At 34.6% G+C, this 20,438-nt stretch overlaps 2 protein-coding genes across 5 annotated transcripts; one reads left to right on the top strand and one right to left on the bottom strand.

Moving 5' to 3' along the window:
* Nucleotides 1-467: 467 nt before the first annotated feature.
* On the bottom strand, nucleotides 468-4,525 carry LOC111457949 (E3 ubiquitin-protein ligase MARCH1-like). Of its 3 annotated transcripts, XM_023100409.1 has the most exons (8): nucleotides 4,473-4,525; nucleotides 4,283-4,359; nucleotides 2,283-2,608; nucleotides 1,984-2,069; nucleotides 1,604-1,750; nucleotides 1,341-1,443; nucleotides 996-1,108; nucleotides 468-839 (listed from the first exon to the last, which is right to left on the bottom strand). In XM_023100409.1, exons 3-8 carry the CDS (start codon nucleotides 2,518-2,520, stop codon nucleotides 747-749), a joined length of 780 nt encoding a protein of 259 aa, XP_022956177.1. In that variant the 5' UTR covers nucleotides 2,521-2,608; nucleotides 4,283-4,359; nucleotides 4,473-4,525; the 3' UTR covers nucleotides 468-746. The 3 variants fall into 3 exon arrangements, with proteins under 3 accessions (XP_022956177.1, XP_022956176.1, XP_022956178.1); XM_023100408.1 differs by having other exon boundaries at nucleotides 4,283-4,514; XM_023100410.1 differs by lacking the exons at nucleotides 4,283-4,359; nucleotides 4,473-4,525 and adding an exon at nucleotides 3,581-4,098.
* Nucleotides 4,526-5,770: 1,245 nt separating this feature from the next.
* Nucleotides 5,771-19,706, top strand: LOC111457835 (mediator of RNA polymerase II transcription subunit 8). 2 transcript variants are annotated; one of them, XM_023100244.1, is made up of 11 exons: nucleotides 5,771-6,123; nucleotides 6,527-6,651; nucleotides 11,462-11,586; nucleotides 11,677-11,860; nucleotides 15,083-15,190; nucleotides 15,298-15,362; nucleotides 15,918-16,208; nucleotides 16,817-17,026; nucleotides 18,284-18,337; nucleotides 19,078-19,126; nucleotides 19,247-19,706. In XM_023100244.1, the coding sequence occupies exons 1-11, from the start codon at nucleotides 5,909-5,911 to the stop codon at nucleotides 19,453-19,455; spliced, it is 1,635 nt and encodes a 544-aa protein (XP_022956012.1). In that variant the 5' UTR covers nucleotides 5,771-5,908; the 3' UTR covers nucleotides 19,456-19,706. The 2 variants fall into 2 exon arrangements, with proteins under 2 accessions (XP_022956012.1, XP_022956013.1); XM_023100245.1 differs by having other exon boundaries at nucleotides 5,772-6,123; nucleotides 15,921-16,208.
* The last annotated feature ends 732 nt before the right edge of the window (nucleotides 19,707-20,438 follow it).

The raw sequence follows: 20,438 nt of genomic DNA on the forward strand, positions 1-20,438 counted from the left end.
TTTTTTTTTTTTTTTTTTTTTTTTTTTTTTTTTTTTTTTTTTTTTTTTTTTTTTTTTTTTTCCTCTTTTTTCTCTTATATTTGGGAGCGAGAGAAAGGATTCTCTGTTTTCAAATCTGGGTGTTTCCATGAGAAGAAGGAGGAGGATAAGATGGAGAAGAAAAAGCAGGAAGTCGTTAGCGCCACAGAGAGGAAGGGGAAGAGGGCATGATTGGAGAGGAGAGAGATGTTCATCATCAACATTTTATTATTTCAAAATTTGCTGATCAAAACCTAATTCAAATCACTAAAATTAAATTATTAGAAACCTATGGACGAACTTGGCCTGTCATCTGAATGGACAATTCAATAACTAAAGTATAGTTAGTAGTTTCAGATCATAAATTGGATGATGTATGATTGAAGGTACTAATTTAAACCATTCAAATATTAAGGTTTTTCATTGCAGTTATTTGTTCAAACAAGATCAAACCAGAAGGAAAAATTTGCTTTGTTTGGTCAAACACAAAAGTACGTCTAAGATCACGAGATCAAAAAATGAAAGCCTCCAATTATATGGGGATTCTTGCAGTATAATACAAATTAAAATCTCAAGTTGCAAAAGATTATGCAACGTAATGGTGAGCCAACTCTACCTATATTTTTACTAATTCTCCAGTTGCGATACATAGGAGTGGAAAGGAATACAGGATAGAGTTCCTTACTTGAAGACTTCAAGTGCCCAATGTTGGATTCACCAATTTCAGATTAATACAGCCCCAACATCCTTAGCTCCATAACATGGCTGGGGTCTAATTCAGGAACGTTCTTGTTATGTTCTCGATCTTCAACTATATATTCCTGAAACCAAGAAAGCTATTATCAGCTTAGTAAGCACAAGGATTTTGACAATTTGAGAAGAATGAAGGAACCCAACAGTTCCCCATATTGGAGAGATGAAATGAGATAAAATGGAAATAACTTGACAATATTATTCTCTTTAAATCGTTACTGGACCTTTGTCAGTTCTTGCTTAGCAAGGACATGGTAGTGGCGTTCATTTATCCTCTGCCCGCATATAATGGCTATGAAGAAACCATAGAGTAAGCCAACCAAGATGATCGCCAAGACTGCAGAAAAGAAATTGTAGAATGAAGAATTAAAAAGATAGATAGTAGAGCAACTACATTTCCTAAAGCCGGCACTCGATTTCAGGCAAGGATTCGTTCAACTGCTAATCCTAAATTCTTCTAATCGAATGAAACCAAAATATTGTGTGAGAACATTCACTTACACTAAAATGTTCAATACATGTATAAAGAAGAATAAAAAGTAAGGAATTAATTGGCAGCCTCAGTATACCAGCCATGGCATAGAACCCATATGGGTGTTCTTCATAACCAAACATTTCCCTTAGTTCCTCTCCGTAGAATTTGTACACCAACACCCCCAAGAATGCCACAATCTGTTCAAAGCACATAGCGAAGACCCCTCTAGAAAAATCAATCATAACAATGAAATGAATTTATATCATAACGATAATGAAGGATATTTAGCCAAACTTGAACTAAACACCTTGGCAGAAAAGTGGATGGCAAACTAAACATATAATTACAATAATTTACCAGTTGAACAATAATGAAAATGAACGCATGGTCCCTAGCAACAAGAAATTGAAACTTCAGTCTCAACCACCAGCGATCAGAAGGGACATTTGCACGTAACACGAACATAGCTCTGCACTCTGTACAATGAGCAAAAGCAAAGCCCTCCTGATACAATTACTCAAATGAATTAGAATTAGAATTAAAAAAAAAAAAACTTGAAAACTTGATCATTCTAGAATTTGACACGTTTGAAAGATATATGAAAGGAGATGTGTTAGATAGGTTATCAGCCCGTGGAAGTTTTATGATTTGGTAGCACTCGATACCACAGCCCATGGCCCCAGAAAAAGAGTGTTGATTAACTGTAGAGAAGCAATATGAAATGAGGGAAAACTGACCTTTGTGGACCTCCAATTATCAAGACATGATCTATGGACATACTTTTGAGTGCCTTTGCAGTGGCATGGAGCAATTAAATCTTCTCCTGAAACCAAATTCATTTTCATACTAAAAATAGTAAATCGAAGCTTCAGAATATGAAAAACAGAATATACATACATGTACTGACACTGTCTTAACCTACAAGTGAACGTAAGTGTAATGTTCTTGCTTTGTTAAAATAATATTTGTGGAACACAGTCTTAATTGAAATTGATGAAATTGCATTACATATTGAACAGAAAGAAATGTTAAAAACCTCCAGTGTCAAGGCATATACGACATTGTGGTTGGTCTGCATTCACCAGATGACTGGTTTCATCAACATTAAGATTGTGTGAATCATCATCACTACCAGAGCTCTCTCTACCTATAGCTATAATCTCAGCAGAGGATGATGATCCCACTGACTGTGGCAGAAAATCCAATTGACTTAAAATGGGCGCACGTTCCAGAATATCATCTGTATTTTCATCATTATTTGGTACCAGTTGCATGGTGTGAAGCCTCGCTCTTGAGTCAGACTTGCATAGTCATCGCCTGAGCTATTGTTCAGGTTGACCATTTACATGGAAACCAACGAACCTGCATAATTCGGGAAAGAAAAGCAATCACGTTGACATGAAATCATATGCATAGAAAATCAAGTGTACACATTTAACCACAGGATTATATTTCGCTCTGTTCTCATAACTTCCACATCTCCATGCTAAAGCACAATCCTAGACCAAGCAATGACAATTTCTTTATATTTCAAATTTAGGGGGAGGTTACCTTACATGCAACCTTACTTTTTTATTTCAACAGTGAATAAATTACATCATTGGTTCAACACTGCAAACCCTATGCCATGAATGTTAATACTTCAGTCAGTTCTCAAATAAGTGCTTGAGATTCCTTGGGGGTGCCATGGCCACAACTATTCATTATAATTGGCCAGGCATGGAAGTGAACTCCTGGCACCTAGCCTATCAATGGGAAATAGGTTTGGTATGGTTAGTACTTCCTGCTCTCTTGTGTTGAAGTTTGCCGGTTCCTTAATTCTTCAGAGCAGTGACAAAGCTTGGGAGACGAGGGTGGCTATGAAATGTCTCGCCAGCTGCCACAACCACTATATATTCTTCTTTCATGCAATTATGAACTACCTCGAACTTTCTGAATTCCAACGTAAATTATTCTTTTAGAGCTGATGAAACCAACTACCAAGCTTCCTGATCAGCCAATCATATCCATCAATGCAGAACATGCCCCAAAATTTTATTCTCAAATCAGGAGAGGTTCATAGATCCTCAAATTGACATAATGAAATGAGAAGTAGGTCCTTGTATAAATGTTAATGAATGACCTAAAAAACAACTACGCTGCATTGAATCTTACGTTACGAGCTTAAGGGAGGTGGAATAGTTTGTTGTGCCCGTTAATCTACAAATATTGTTCGTTAACAAGACTTGAAAGAATAGGCTGAATTAATCTACATCCTCGTTCCTTGAGATCATAGAATACTATAAATTTAGCGAGAGAGAGAGAGAGAGATGCAATGAATCTACGTTCTCTGACCTATACTGAGCTTCCAAATGGACGTTTAACTGTTACCTAGCATCCAGTTTAGCATAGCTCACCAGTCAGTTTTCACAATCACATTCCAGCAGCCTCAAATTTTTAGTGCGCTAGCTGAGATTATATTTATTCCAGTCCTCCATATCTTTTTTTCTCACAACTTCCTTCTTCTGCTAGTCCTCTATACGCGAATGCGAGAAATTTGTGGCTACTGTTTGCCTTGAGAGGTAACAAAACTGTACATACTCGCGTGTTCATGTGACAACATAATCTTAGCAATTCAAGCTTTTGACAAAAGCATTTTCTGTATTTAGGATTCTCGGTTATGATGAAAATGATTCAGTTTCAGACTAAAATCATAACCATCCCGTCGTTTATGTTCGTTTAGTAGCATCCATTAAAAAGAATCTAATTGTTTGTGCAAAGAAACGTACTGAAATGAACTTATAATTAAAGATCAATGCAAAGTGAGCGCACAAAAGCAGCAAAATACATGAAACCACAATATCTAAAAATCAATATTTTCCAGTGAATACATGTTCCCTTTCTTAGATCGCCAGTAACTTTTGGCCTTCACAGGAAAAAGGAACAAGGAAAAGAAAAAAAAAGCCTACAACGATTAAGAACAGAATAAATTTTCGGATAAAATGGATGAATTGAAACCAGGGAGAAGATAGATAGATCAAGGAATCAAAGTCATACCGGCGAAAGCGCAGAACAAGAGCAGACGAGAACGCGTAGTTTAGGAATCCATGAAGGATCTCCGGAGGATCCGATGTCTGCAGGAATCAGAGGAGGGATTGAAAATTAGATGAGGAAGAAGAAGATGAAATTTCCAAATTGATTGAATTGAATGGATGATTGAAAGGAACAGAGCGGTCACGGGACGGACCAAATGTGTAGATCCACGTAATAGCGCGGATTCGGAAGCAGAGAATGCGAGGCAGGTGTACCATTTATATTTTATATTTTTATTTATTTATTTTATTTTTAGATTTTTTTTTCCCAAAAATGGAATCTCGCATACTTCTCAAAATTGAAAAATAATATTATTAGAATTTGTCATATTGGATATATATATCCCAAAAATAAACCTAAAATATAATCTAATTAATTAATTAATTAATATTAGTCCTTACTAATTATATATTATCAATTATTAAATATCCATACATTATTTAGATTTTAATAAACTTTAATTCATTACATTTATAACTAATATTCTATACTATCATAACTATTTAATTAATTTGTATTTATTTATTATTTAAATTACTTAAGGGTTATTATAGGGTGTTTGTGGGTTCTTTTAGACCCAATCCAATTATTTGAGTTGTAAATTTGTCAACCCAAATAATAATTATTAAATAACTAATCCAACTCAATTTAACATTAAATTTTTTTAAATTTGATTAGTTAACTTCTCTAAATCATTTATTTAAATAAGTTTTTATTTTTAGAAGTAAAATGTTTATTTATTTATTTTTAAATAATTAAAATTTATAATTTAATTTTAATATATATTTTAAAATTTTAATTATTAGAGAATAAATAATTAAAAATTAATTATGAAATTAATTGAAACTATGTATGCATGTATATATAATTATAAAATATATATTTTAAATTAAGGCTAAATTTGAATTAGTTTAGTTTGATAGATCTAATTTTAGAGAAACATACGAATTAATTGAATGCATAAAATTTTTATTTATTTTAAATTCAACCAAATTTAAATAAACTCATAATTGAATTTTTTTTTATAGATCTTTAAATTGTTAATATTGTTTTAAAAGTAAATATATTTTTAAATTTAACTAGCTAATTAATTAATACAACAATACCATTTTAATTTTTTTTATTACATCCATTTATGCTCTAACATTTAATTAACTCATTATAATTCTGACAAAATTGGTAAAACATATCCGGATTATATTAAAAATGTATATATACAATCATTATAATATACTTTTTTAATACTTGATATTTTATTATTTACTTTTTGTTTTTATTTACAATCGGGTGAGACAAACACATACATTTAATTTTCCCAAGCTAATTTCCTAAAAATAATAAATAATAAATATTAAATATTTCATTGTTTTTAAAATCCGAATTTTCGGCTGCGAAAATTGATAAAAAAAGAGAAAAAAGAACCCAATGAATAGATTTCCTGGTTTTGTTACCCCTGAAGCCCGAACGGAGTCAGGTTCCAGTTAAAACGGTATCAATTGGAGCACAAGCCTCGCCAGGTCCTGAGAGAGATCTGCAATCGCTGTTCTCGTTGCGTGCCATTGTCAACAGGGTTACTGTTGTCTCTCGCTAATGGCGACCATGGATGGAGTGGTGCAGAATCAGCCTCAGCAGCAACAGCCTCTCCTGGCGCCGCAGGCGGTTGTCGCAGAAAGGCTAAACCAGGCGGTACAGCAACAGTTGAACCTGGAGGCTGTGAAGACTCGAGCTACTACTCTATTTAAAGCCATCTCTCGGATCCTCGAAGATTTTGATGTCTACGGTCGCACCAATACGACACCTAAATGGTCCACTTTCATCTTTCGCATCGTTTTTTCTTGTGATATTTTCCAAATATGCTTGAATTTTTAAGTTCCTGATTGGCTTTCGATTGATAAAGAACTGAAGTTATGTTGTTTGAACGTTGAGAATCGTTGTGTTATTTCTGCCGGGGAGTAAAAGACAATCTGATGTGGGGAGGGGAAGGACTCGAGCATGTAGATTCTTTTATTTCGCTTCATTACACTTTCTAATAGCTCGTTGATGTTAGAAAGTAAATCATTTTTCCTATCTTCTGGACTTACATGTACTAATTATTTTTCTAAACATCAAAGCATCGTAATCTCTCTCTCTCTCTCTCTCTCTATATATATATATATATATTCAATTTTCTCCAAATCTGGCTAAATGTGTAGTTGATTTCTACACCAGGCAAGACATATTGGGGCAATATTCTATGGTGAATCTCGAGCTTTTCAACATCGTTGACGAAATTAAGAAAGTTTCCAAGGCTTTTGTTGTACATCCTAAGAATGTTAATGCAGAGAATTCTACAAGTATGCACCTGCATCCCTTCCAAGTATTTGGTAGCATGGAGTAAAAGGAAATATGACAATTTCTGTTTTGTGTGCTTGAAATTACTTCTTAAAGACATCGAGATAATGTTTGCTTGTTTATTTTGAACTTCTGCCTTGAGAGAATGCATTTAGTTTTTTTTTTTTTTTTTGGAATGATTTCCTATATTACATATAGTTTTGTTTTGTTTTCATTTTGTTTTTATTTTCTTATAAGAAACGATTTCATTGACGGTATGAGATTACTAAAGAGGGGAAAAACCCCAATCCAAGAGAGTTACATAAAGTCTCTCCAAATGAATAAAAGAAAGAAAAAAGGTGTAGTGATGGAAAAAGAGGGAGCACTTATACGAAGTAGTAGCCAAATAAACCATAGCATCAAAGTTCATATAAAACAATCCAATCAAAAGGAAGTTCCTTATCTTTTAGGACTTCTTTGCGAAGAGCTTCAAAAGAATGCCCTGACAAAGTTCACCTAAAGGAGCTTCTCTTCTATTTTAAAAGGATGTCCACAAATAGCCAATTCGAGCCTAGCTTAATGGAAAAAATACCAATTACCATACCAGAGGTTGATGGTTTGATCCCCCATCCCACGAGTGTTGAACTCAAAAAGGATGTTTGATAAGAGTAATAGAGAGGCTAAGAGTAAGACCATTAGGGGGAGTCGTAGACTATCCAGATGTTGAAAGAAAAAGTTTGTGCATATTCACATGAAAAAAAAAATGTGGCTCTGAAATTTGGAGTTATTCTTGCAAATAGGGCACTAACGAGGAGATATACTTATATAAGATATTCTACATGGAAGTTTAGCATGTGTGTACCGCCTTGTGGCTAATCTCTTAGAGTAAGAATTTCACCTTCTTAAAGTAGTGGTCTTTCCAAATGGTATAATATAAGTGGGGGATAGACGGTGTATTGTGAGAGATCAGCAAGAGAGGGTTTGCAGTGAAAGTAACATTTGGTTACAGCTTTGAAGATTCTTGTCCAAGATTTGGATAGCTGAGATGAGGACAGGTGGTGCAAAGAATGTACCATTCCTTAGCTTCATTCAACATCCTTTTAAGTTCATTATTTGCCTAAGATTCTAACCTTTTGATTCAGTCCTCCTCATATCTCTTTTTTGATAAGGTCATTCACATATGTTTGACAACAGTTTTATTTTTCAAAGAAATATCATATAGTAAAAAGGAAGTTACGTGCCAATATGTCATCCATTAGCAAAACATCACTCCAGAATGAAGTATTAGCCACATCTTCAGTCTTGGAAGTCATCCGAGCATGAATCAGATTATGGTGCTTTAAGATGGCTTTCCGTGGTCCCTTGGCAAAGGATAAATATAGAGGTTCCATAAGATTTTTTGTTCTCAAGAGTAGAGCAGTATTTGGCATCAACGACCTTCCTGGGCCAATTTTCTCCTTGATATCTCCAAATCCATTTACCAGTAAAGCCTCGCTCTTGCTCTTTCTCATAAGGCTATGTAATCCTAGCCTCTCGTCCTCCATGGGGATAATATTTTCTCATTTTATAAGATGTATACCCATTTTATCACAATTTCCTTTTCAAAGATTTTTAAAACAAAATGCTCTCTAAGGATTGAATCACCTCGAAAGGCATGACATATTGACAACAGGAGATTTAATAGTGTGGCATAGAGTGAGTCTCCCTCCCTTATGATCCCAAAAGGAGCAAGAGTGGTGCTTACCATTGAGAGGAAGGCCAAGGTAGAGTTTTGATGGATTCGAGAGACCCTTGTTTGCTAGACATTTCACATTTTGATTTTCCATATGTAGACCCAAAATTTCGGATTTTTGGTGATTCACATTGTGCGTGGATGCTTCCTCAAAAAGACTTAACATGTTAGAAAAATTAGATAAAGCATGCTCATCCATTTATGGAGAAAATGATGGCATCATCGTCTTACTGTAGATGATGTATATCATTACAGTTCTTACCTAGGTCGAAACCTTTACTCAAATTCCTATTTGTTGGATGTGTCATAATTCTACTGAAGCAATCAACAGTAATAATGAAAAGGAAGGATGAGGGAAGGTCACCTTGATGTAGGCATCTAGAATCAAGAGTCTTGCCTTTAGTCTAACTGTTAATGATGATGGAGAAGTTTGTTGATGAGATGCACCCTCTAATCCACTTTCTCCATCTTTGCTTGAAGCCTTTAGCCACAAGTATTTTATCTAGGAAACCCTAATCAACTTTGTTAACAGGCTCACTCAATTTCTAGTTTCATGGAAATTCCCTTCTTTTTTTTCGTTCATCGATGAGCCCGTTTGCTATAAGGAAGGCATTGAGCATTTGCCTACCTGCAACACATGCAAATTGAAATTGTGTGATGGTGTGGAGAATTCATTTTTTAGCCTTCCTGATAATATCAAACGCCAATATATATATATATAGAAGAACAAATTGCATAAGAATAATTCGATCAATCGAGAAGGCAATTCAATCAAGAAGCGACCCATCAAGCCACTGACTAGAAGAAAATCTCTAATGAATAATATCCTTGCAATAAGCTTGTACATACATGATATGAGAGTGATGAACCAAAAATCTTCAACGGACTTTGCATCTACCTTCTTTGGGATGAGACAAATATAAGTTTCATTGAGACTAGTAATGATGATACCTTTCTTGAGAAAATCTTGGAACACCTTTATGATATCAGACTTAATCATGTTTCAGATCTTTTTTAGAACTTGGCTGCAAAACCATGCAATCCAGGAGATTTGTTTAATCCCAAATCCTTAACAGCTTGCCAAATTTCCTCTTCTGTGGAAGCCTTTTCAGGTTCAGAATTGTGCTGTAGAGTAATTGGATCCCAATTCGAAGGGTGGGGAAGAAATCTGCAGCCTTCTTTCTTGGTATAACTTATCAAAGCTGAATAAATCTGTTCTCAATATCTTTCTCTGACAGCAAGCTCTTACCATCTTTAGGAAGAATCTCAAGAATGGCGTTTTTCCTTCTCTTGGCAGCCACACTTATGTGGAAAAGACTGCTGTTTTTATCCCTTTGTTGAGCCATTTTGATTTGCATCTTTTTCTCCAAAGAGACCCGTATTTGGCTGCCAATGAAAGAAGCTGGGATTTAATAGATCTTCTTTAGGAGCTTTGGACTGTTCATGAGTTGATGTAGGCAAAGGTTTCCTTGTTCTAAGATGTGATGATGAATTTAAGCCCTTTTAATATCTGTATGCAACAGTGGCCTGACCAGCCCCTCAATCGAGTATTGATCCTCCAATTTTCGACCATTGGGGGAAGCTTTGATGGAGCATCCACATGTTCTAATTATATTTGTTTAATAGATCTTCTTTCTGTTAACGTGCTTTCATTAAATGTTATCTTATTTTTATTTTTGAAATATACCCAAAATTAAAGCCTTTTATAGTACTATTTATTTCTATATGATCACCACCATCATCCTTTGTTTTTGAGATTGTTTTTTTCTCTTTCTTTCTCTTTTCTTAAAACCTGCCAGGCACATATTTCAAGATTTTTTTTCCCTATTTATAAAACATAAAACCATTTTTTAAATCAAAGAAAATATTTATATATAGTAGACTGTGTGTGTATATAAATAGGCCACAAGTGATTTTTTCAATAATTGATTTTTGACTCTATCCTACGTTGTTGTGACGATATAGTTTGTTGGCTAGTTATTTGAGGCCACGTAGTGTCTTGTGGCTATTAGTCACTAGTCACTAGACTCTGCACATTAGACAAGACGATCTTTAACCATTGGAAAAGGCTGGAATGTAATATGTTCTTGTTCATACATTGAAAATGTCAATTAAAGTTGTTCAACATATTATTATTTCTTACAAGTTAAGTCATTGAAAGAAAAAAAAGTTCTTATGCAACACAAGATGATCTTTAATTGTTAGCTTTTTAAACACAGAGAGTCTGTGATTTGAATCATCCTTAAATGTTTTTATATCCTTTTATGGCTAATTTTTATTTTACTGTAAGAAGGATGATTGGGGTCCAAAATGAAAAGATTGAGTTGGGTGCAAGTGTGTCTCATAACTTAGGCTCGGTCTCTAGAAGTGCATTATTGGGCTGTCTGGCCATGTTAGCCCGGTGTGCTTGCAATCTTGTCCAAGTGAAGGATTTTATAGCTTTATAAGAAGATTTGGTGGCAAGCTATCCACCTCTACTCATGTAAATAAGCGAGGTAGACTAGTGGCTGATACTCTTGCCTTGGGTTGACAAAGTTTTGTATGATCTTCAGGATTGAATGTGCTCGCTGGCCCTCAATTAGAGGCCTCCTGCCAGGGATTTAATTTGATAACTATTTTATATTTCATGTGTGTTTGAATATCAATTGTAGGGTGCTTCTATATACTGTTTTGGCTTTTGGTTGCGGCTATGGCTTGTCTTCCAAACTGATTCTATATCTGTTTTTTATCTGCAATTGCCATGTTTATTTCTCACCAGAGCAGGGAGAAGAAGCATAAGCACTCACAATTCTCATTATCTCGAAGCTTAATTGTATTAGTATAGTAAAATGAATTACTATGGAACAGCACTTAACTGTGATGTTAGCCCTTCTATTTGGGTGTCTGGTATGTCACATAACTGTAATTGCTGGAATATCTTGGAAGTTGGTGTTTCTTCACTATTGTCTGCTTATTTTACATCTTTTTCCTGGCATGGTAGACATAAATTAGTATTGCAGATGATTCCTCAACTAGTATTTCAAGAGAAGGAAGATGAGACAATAATTCATTTGTGAAATTTTGATTTCCACTAATTTTTTTCTTCTGTTTTGTGAGCCCAGTACTACCAGTTATGTTGTCCTCAAAACTATTGCCTGAGATGGAGGTAGACGATAATTCAAAACGTGACCAGTTGTTACTTGGGATGCAAAATATGCCAATATCTACACAGATTGAGAAGTTAAAGGTACTAGAAGTTCGTTAAATAACTGTAGGTTGTACAACTCCTTGAGTTCTAAAGAAAGTCCTCCGGCATTTAGGTTTACCTTTCTTACAGACTAGAATTGAAATGATTGGAGCAGCCTGTGAAAGTGCTGAAAAAATATTAGCTGAGACTCGGAAAGCATATTGTTTCGGAATGCGTCAAGGGCCAGCAATAGCTCCAACTTTAGATAAGGCTCAAGCTGCAAAAATTCAGGAGCAAGAGAATTTACTCCGAGCTGCTGTTAACTTTGGGGAAGGTATTTCATTACTTTTATAGTCATTGATTGATATCTTAATTTTAATCAATTTTAGGTCATATATTGTTTAGTACTGTATCATGCCTCGTAAGTCACTAGTGATTGAGCTATTTTACCAAAAAATAATATTTATATTTAAACTTCTTGCCAAATTGTCACATATCTATGAGAAGTACAGATTTTTATATTTATTTCTTAATTCATGATATACTTCATCAATTTGTGGTGCATAATTGAATACGGGCATTCTGATTTGGGTAGCAACCATTTCCTCTCTTATCATTTCTGTATGAATTGAAACGCAATCATAACTTGTCTTGTCGGCAGAGTTGATTTAAGTGGCAAATTTGTTTGAGATTTTGTGAAAAGAATTGCTGTGAGAGGAAGGTCAAGTAGAATGTTGTTGAATGTGAGTGATGCCGCTCCTTAGAGATGGTCATTTGAATTATGGAGCATGCATATATGGCGATAGACACTTTGCTCCTAAGCTCAATCACACACTTTAGGGAAACCCGGTTGAGTTGTAGCCCCAAAACGATTGGTTTTCATACTTCCCAAACACTCTTAAATCCCCCAACTATGTCACAAGCCCACGCTACCATGCTTTGATATGGCAGGTTGGTTTAATTCTGGCAAAACAAAGGGTATGAGGTGTTAAAAAGAGAGTAATTGGTGGCCAACCCGTGGTCTTTTCTCATAAGGATATCTTTGTTTGATGGATCTTATCCCATTAGTGTTTCTGTTTTCTTGTCTCTCTCGAAGATCATGATTTTGAAAAAGGTTGTTTTTTTTATCTGAAAGGTTATATTCATGTGCGAGTTCACACACTTCGGATCGGCTCTTTAGAAAGTGGCCTTCATTGGTTGGCTTGCATCTGTTGCAAGTCTAAATTTGCTGTTTTTTCTTCTCATAGAGAATTACAGCTTCTTTTATAGGGAAACTGACTATCTCTAAATTGATAGATAATCTAAATTCCCTCGATACTAGGTAATTTATATAAATTCCTAGATAAGGTAAATCTAAATAATAATCTGTAGATACTAGGTAATTAAATTTCTCTAGATACTAGGTAACTAAATTTAAATAATAATCTCTAGATACTAGGTAACTAAATTTAAATAATAATCTCTAGATACTAGGTAACTAAATTTAAATAATAATCCTTAGATACTAGGTAACTAAATGTAAATAAATCATAAATTAGGGAGGTCAATTACTCCCCTTCAAGCTGAGTAATAGATATCATTCCTTCTCAGCTTGGATACTAACTTATAAATTACACATATCTCCTAATTTAAGGCTAATCCTTCGACACCCCCTCAAAGTGATTGGATATATCTATTAGTCAGCTTGGATCAGATAGGTTTATGTGCAATATTGATCGCACGACATCAACGATACGACTTCAACAATAAGGCACGACGTGAATGGTAGCTATGAAGGCACTAAATAAATTTGGTTTAGGTGGATGCTGATTAGCTATGAAGGCTTCAAATAGATTTGTTAATGGTAGCTATGAAAGCTTTGAATAAATTTGCCATTGATAGTTGAAGGCTCTGAATAAATATGTCAATGGTAGCTATGAAGGCTCTGAATATATTTGTCAATAGTAGCTATGAAGACTTTAAATAAATTTGTCAATGGTAGCTATGAAGATTCTAAATAAATTTGTCAACGGTAGCTATATGGTAGCTACGAAGGTTACGAATAAATTTTTCAAGCTAGCTATGAAGGCTTCGAATAAATTTGTTCACATTTGCTATGAGGATTTTGAATAAATTTGTCCACGGAAGTTATGAAGGCCTTCAATAAATTTATTTTGTCAGCAAATCCATCCGTTGAAGCCGTGAGATTACATAACTCATGCATACTTTCCCCTTGGAGCACTTCCACGGGGTTTGCTCGTCTCTCTCGTGCTTACTCCGCTTGGAGTGTATGGTTCAATTGGTAACACTACGACAGTAGAGCTGATATTGGACTCATAATCTACGAAGTAGGTTTTCTGTAGTGGCCTTTCTTAACGTACCGTCCGATTCTTCTATTCGAGAATTGGAGTCTAGACTTGATGAATTTGGAGATCTTAGTTTTGAGGCCTCCTTTTCTTCCTCCGACACCTTTGGTTCTCTCCCTTATTGAATGCTTCAAGTCAAAATCTCAAAATTTGATGTTTTGTGATGATGATTGGAACAACGATTTGAGATTTTTCTGACATGATGGTGAATCTTAATCTGGGGAGAAATTTAGTCAACAAAAACGAATCAGCAGGGTAATGATCGGTTACCTTTTTTGCACAATCTGAATAGAAATTGGTTATAGGATGACAACTATGAAGGCTCCGAATGAAACTTGATGGCAGCTTTGAAGGCTCTGAATGAAGTTTCAATGATGGATGATCGGCAGCGATGAAGGCTTCACCAATAAAGTTAGCGTTTTGGTTCTAATCAGATTTTCCAGAATAGAAAGGCTCTGATACCATGTTGCAAGCCTAAATTAGTTGGTTGTTTTTTCTTCTTTATTTTCAAAGAATTGCATGTCCCTTTTATATGGAAGGATTGACTAAGTTTAAATTGATAGATCATCTATCTGAAACCGTAGATACTAGGAAATCTAAATAAATTCCTAGATAGGATAAATCTAGATAATAATCCCCAAGTACTAGGTAACTAAATTTAAGCAATAATTCCTACGTACTAGGTAACTAAAATCTAAATAAAATCCAACTAAATAAATTGGAGAGGTCAACTGTAATGGGAATACACATATCTTACGACAATATCCTCTCTCAAAAGGTAGAGGAAGACCTTGATCATATCCTTTAGAGATGCGACTTTGCGCACTTTGTGTGGAGTTATTTTTTGCAGGCGTTCGACTTTCAGCTAACCCACCATAAAGAACTGAAATGAGGTGATCGAAGAGTACATTCTCCATCCTCTTTTTAGGGAGAAGAGCTGTTTATAGTGGCTTGTTGGGTGTGTGCTTTGTTGTTGGATCTTTGGAGAGAGATGAATGATAGAGTATTTAGAGGCTTGGAAAAGGATTCAAGTGATGTTTGATTCCTCGTTAGATTTCATGTTTGGTTACAACGGTCTTTTGTCATTTTTTTCTCAATTGGAAGTTAATTTTCTCATTTAAATAAAAAATAAATAAAATTAAAGAAGTCCTTGTTATGCCAATAATTTGTAACTTCATTTCTCAGTTTGCTTGCATCTCTTGTTTACGCAGGATTAAGATTACCTATTGATCAACGGCAGATTACTCCAACACTTCCGATGCATTTAGTAGATGTGCTGAATGTAGGTGATGGAGTGCAGAGTTTTAATGAAACATCTGGTAACATTCTTTTGTTTTTTTTTTAGCATGAGTGGTTTATTTATTAATTTACTAAATTGCACTAGTTTTTTGTTGCTAATTTACTAAGTTAACAAAATGTCTATCAGGTATGTATGCAAAGAATACTCCTCTAACATCACATAATATTGGTGGTCCAGGATCATTGTTACAGGTGAGATGATTTCCTTGCCCCTTGAAGCGGTTCCTCAACTCTGATTTTTTTGCACCCTCTTGAATTATAGAATGTGTTCTGAGTTCTCCTAAGGCAAACAACTTTTGACTAACAGATTTCATTTCATTTCATTCGAGGTTCCCTAGTGTATGCGATTGAATTATCTTGTGTCAGTAGTTCCCTAATTTTATTAGGATTTCTTTGGTTGTGAGTTATATCTTTCCTTCATCCTTATGAGGTTAGGTAATATATTCGGTACTGTCAGGAATTAAAAGTTTGAAAAGTTTCTTGCTGACTCTCTCCAATTCTCGCAGTTCTTGCTTTTCCCTTCTCTTCCTACGAATATTTGCATCAGTATTGACTTTGAACTTGAGCACTTGGACTGCTTGGTTTGCATATGTAGATTTAGTAATAACTCTATACTTTATATTCTGCATCATAACATCAATGGTCTCTTTATCTTACCTTCTTGAATGTCGTACACACATGCATATAATCAGAAATTTCAATTTTTTGCAATTGCTGTTGATTGTCCGTTTCATTTGATATTTAAAGCAGCCTCCTGGGTCACAACTTGTTGGAAGGTCAGCTGCATCGCCTTCTGGTGCCACATCCTTTGACAACACAACGTCACCTTTGCCATATGCCAACTCTCCAAGGTCAACTGCGAATGTTATGAACATACCTTCTCCTCAACAGCAGACCCAACAGCAGCAACAGCAACAGCAACAGCAGCAGCAGCAACTTCAGGTCCAGCAAAGGCAAAAATTGATGCAACTACCTCAGCATCAGCAACTCCTTGCTCAACAACAGATGAGGCAATCTCCTATGCAAGGAATAGGACAGGTAATATGCTTGCTGGTACTAAAAGTAAATAATAACACTTGGACAATTTAATCTGTTATAATTTTCTCAATGTTTACTTGACTCATTCTTCAAGACTTAGAATGTTTAGCATCGTCCATCTTTTCCCCTGGGACCTTCTTAGTTCATGAAATCATTATAATTAGATATTAACATTTATGGTACTATTTTAGTCAGAAACTATTCCTCGACTAGAATAGGAAGAAGAAATGCAGTGATGGCAATTTAATGGTCATCTTACTGGGATATCAAAAGAACCATGGCCTATTCAATTATTTTATTAGCGTATTCTTATTGATTAACATCAGATTATTTATGCATGGCTGTTGCAAAATACTTGCCTCATCCATGAATACCATCTACTGATAACTTGAGAAAGACATTTCTAAGTGAACCATAAAAAAGATATTTTAAACTGTAGTCAGTTGTGTTGTAAATTGGGTGACCTCTCAACTCACAACACAAGGAGAGTTATCAATATAGAAGCATCTGAATATAATACTTGGAGGCACAATGCAGACTGTGCTCCTTGATTTCTCTGGGATCAGTTATATTTTATTTTATTTTATTTTATTTTGTAACCATCGCAGATTCATGGACAGCATCAGATGCAGTTTTCACAGCCATTGGCACACCAGCAATTTCAGGGAAGGCAGATGTCTTCTGGTCACATTCAACATGGCATTACTCAAAGCCAGCTTGGCCAAGGAAATCAAATGAATCGTCACTTGAGCCAGTTTTCTGGTGCTGCTAACAGTAGTTTGTTTAATGCTGCGCAGACTACCCCAAGTTCTCAAATGGTCAGATATTTCCATCCCTCATTTTGTTAATATCTTGTGTTCCCTTTTCTTTCTTTCTTAGATGTAGTTGGATTAATATTACCATCAATCGAGTAGATTGCATGAAGTAAATGTTATGCTATTCTAGGTTAATTTTCCACTTTTCCTCAAACGTATTGTTTCGAGTAGTGAAATCACTGCTACTATGTACGGTGAGAAGACGACTTTGACCCTTGCATTGTAGCTGTGTTGTGTTGCTTTTACTGCTACTACGTAAATATTTCTGCTCCTACATGAATGAGCTTATCTTTTCCTTTCTGTTTACAAGTAGCTGTGTTGCTTTACCGAAATTAAACCTGCAACTCCTAGAGTTTCATCTAGGTTGTTCTTTTAGGCAATTTTTGTCCCTATTCTAAACTTGTCAACGTGGACAATTATTGTTGATACTTCTCTCTGGTGACGCGATGCAGCCAATTTATCCTATTACCTACTGATTTCGTTTTATTCAAATAACATTTTTCTAACATAAGACCCTAAATTTCTTTAATTATTATAACCAAAAGATGCATTTTTTCAGATAAGAGAAAATTTCCATTCCATGAGAAAGGAAAATGTATAGAAAGACTAGAGTTGCAAAAAAAATCTCCAGCTGGTCATGAAAACTGTTGGGTAATTACAACCATGATTAGACTATAGAGACTCAAAATACAAATGATACACTAAATCTTCCCAAAATGAGAATCACAAAAGAAATAATAATAATCATAATAAAGTTGCCTCATAGTTGTGAAGCAACCATTTTCTTCCTCTGCAAATGAAATCTGAAAGTAATTTGATGATAACTGAGACATGCATTCCTCAAACTTTAGTTGTAATTTTAAATCACTCATTTTTGTGACATCTGTAGTCTGCAATGATTTCACTAGCAGTTAAATCCTGATCTAGAATTTGACTTCTTCTGACAAATCTTTTTGAGATTTAGAAATTCTTTGGGGCAGCACTTTGATCTGTCCATGACTAATAGAAATAGTATTGTTCAAATATACAGCCTTGGAGATGAAGGCCTATAGGTCAAATTTGCCACGAAACTAAGCTGGGACTTGTATAATACAACAACCTGTTTTAATTTTAACACACTAAAAATTGGGGTTTCAGGTTCCACTTATAGTTCTAAAAAACGTAAATTGACAGTTGACACCTCAATATGATACATTTTAGCTTTATTTTCTTTTAATTGTCACTGAATTATTTATATCTTTTTTTTTTTTTTTTTTCCAGATTCCAAATATTTCAGCTACAATGTCATCGCAACCACTCATGCCACGTGTGCAGGTTTGTTCTAATTTGCTCGTTAAACTTCTAATGTTTTTTTTTTCCAAGTGCTGTCGAGGAGAAGATAGGAGGCTGGGATGTAGGGTGTATGCAAATCTAGACGTAGTCTGTTATTATAGGGTGTATATTAAGCTGGAAAATACAAATGGATGTTGTTTCTTCCTCTTTGTTGTTCGGCTTTAATCTTGTATGATCTTCTGTTTTTCTCAGTCTTTCATAAAAAAACATCCTAAGCTGCTTAGGGACGACAATTACGGGAAATTATCTTTGCAGTTGGTTTATTATCACTGTATATGTTGATTCAGTTCAATAAGGTCTTCCTCTTTTGTGCAAATACTTCATGATCATTCTTTCTGGTAACCTGAGTTTCTTCATAGCAGATCCAAGTGATCAAATATTGCAGCGTTTGTACACCATTTGGCCAAATGTCCAAGATTATTTAAAAGAATTTTTACGTTTCATTCATTTTAGGCTGAGATTTTAGGATTATTTCTAATTCTATGTATAAGCGCAATAATTAATAGTATAAGTAACAAATATACAGAGATTTTCTTACTGCCATATACTACTGATCCAATATGTACCATGTCTTCTACAAACACTAGAGCAGTTCTCACATCTTTTCACAAGCGTATTCTTTATGGCACTATCACTATCATTTTTACATAACTCTAGTCTGTACCCCTATCATTGTTCGAATATTTTTTTCCCCTTCACTTGCATTTAATTTGTTGTTTCAGTATGGGAGCAATCCGCAGCGAAGCCATGCTCAAATTCTGAGTGATCAGAGTATGTAGTCCCTTGGCTCACTGATGTGTTGGTTAAGGCAGATGCATAATAATAATATGGTCTGTGTGTAACATTTCTACGATATTGCTCTCTAACAATCAGCCGGTGTTTATCCCTCAGTGTTCAACATGGGAGGAGGCAGCGCGGGTGGTATGATGCCTATGCAACAGCAACAGCAACAGCAGCAGCAGCAGCAGCTTGCCCCACAAGGTGCATTTGGTAACATGGCAACAAACGCACAGTCTCTCCAATCTGGTATGCTACCACTCCAGAACATGCAACAGACTCACCCTAATTTCGGCCAGCAAAGACAGCAAAACCAGCAATAATGACCACTGTGCGTTGGTAGCCCCTGCATGTAATGCAATCCATTATCTATTTACTGTGTGGTAGTAGAGGAAGATTAATTTATTACTGTTTTGTATATACTGCTGAATTTTGGATTGTGTGTTTACTAGGGTGGGTAAATAATCTGCCCCTTCTTTGGCCCAATGACTTGTTATAGACTAGGCGTAGTTTGGAGGAGTAGAGTGGGGGAGTTATCAACTCCTCAAGTGGGACTACCACTTTTACTCTTTCATCTCTTCTTTCCCTTCTCTTCTCCTCTTCTCTCTCTTCCATTTATTAATTTACACATGGTTATTTAGTGATTTTTTTTTTAATGAATTCTCATGATTATTAATAATTAAATTATAGGGTAAATTATTATAAATATTAAAGTTTAAATTATAGGGTAAATTATTATAAATATTAAAGTTTGAATAGTACCTTTAAATTTATTAAAAAAATATTCTTACATTCAATTTTTAAAAAATATATATATCCTTTTAGTATTTTTATTTTAAAATATTTTTGAACATTTAAAAATATTAATACTAAACTTTAAAAAGTTATTTATGTTGGTATATGAGTGGAAATCATTTTTATCTGTGATTCATAAATCATCTACATCTTTGATTTTCTATCTCCTTTTAACAATTTTTCTTTTTTTGTTCGCTTGACTGACTTCAATCTCTAGAAGTTTCTATTTTTTTTTTAAATGATAGAACGAATAAAAATTTTCATTTATGAGCATTTTCAAATATAAATATAAAAATTTAACATCTTAATGGACAATTTTTTTTTTGAAGTTGGTTCTTTCCCAAATTAAATAAATTAGTGGCAAGTTTTTTTATATTTATGAAATATAGATCTTTAAATAAAGTAGTTAGTTCGTTAGAGGGAAACAACAGGAATTACCAGGGTGTTGAAGTTTTTTATATTTATTAGGTATAGATAAGTAATTTTCGTTCATGTATTGATATCACGAGGT

This window comes from Cucurbita moschata, unplaced genomic scaffold (assembly GCF_002738365.1).
Source record: "Cucurbita moschata cultivar Rifu unplaced genomic scaffold, Cmos_1.0 Cmo_Scf00020, whole genome shotgun sequence".
Classification (NCBI taxonomy): domain Eukaryota; kingdom Viridiplantae; phylum Streptophyta; class Magnoliopsida; order Cucurbitales; family Cucurbitaceae; genus Cucurbita; species Cucurbita moschata.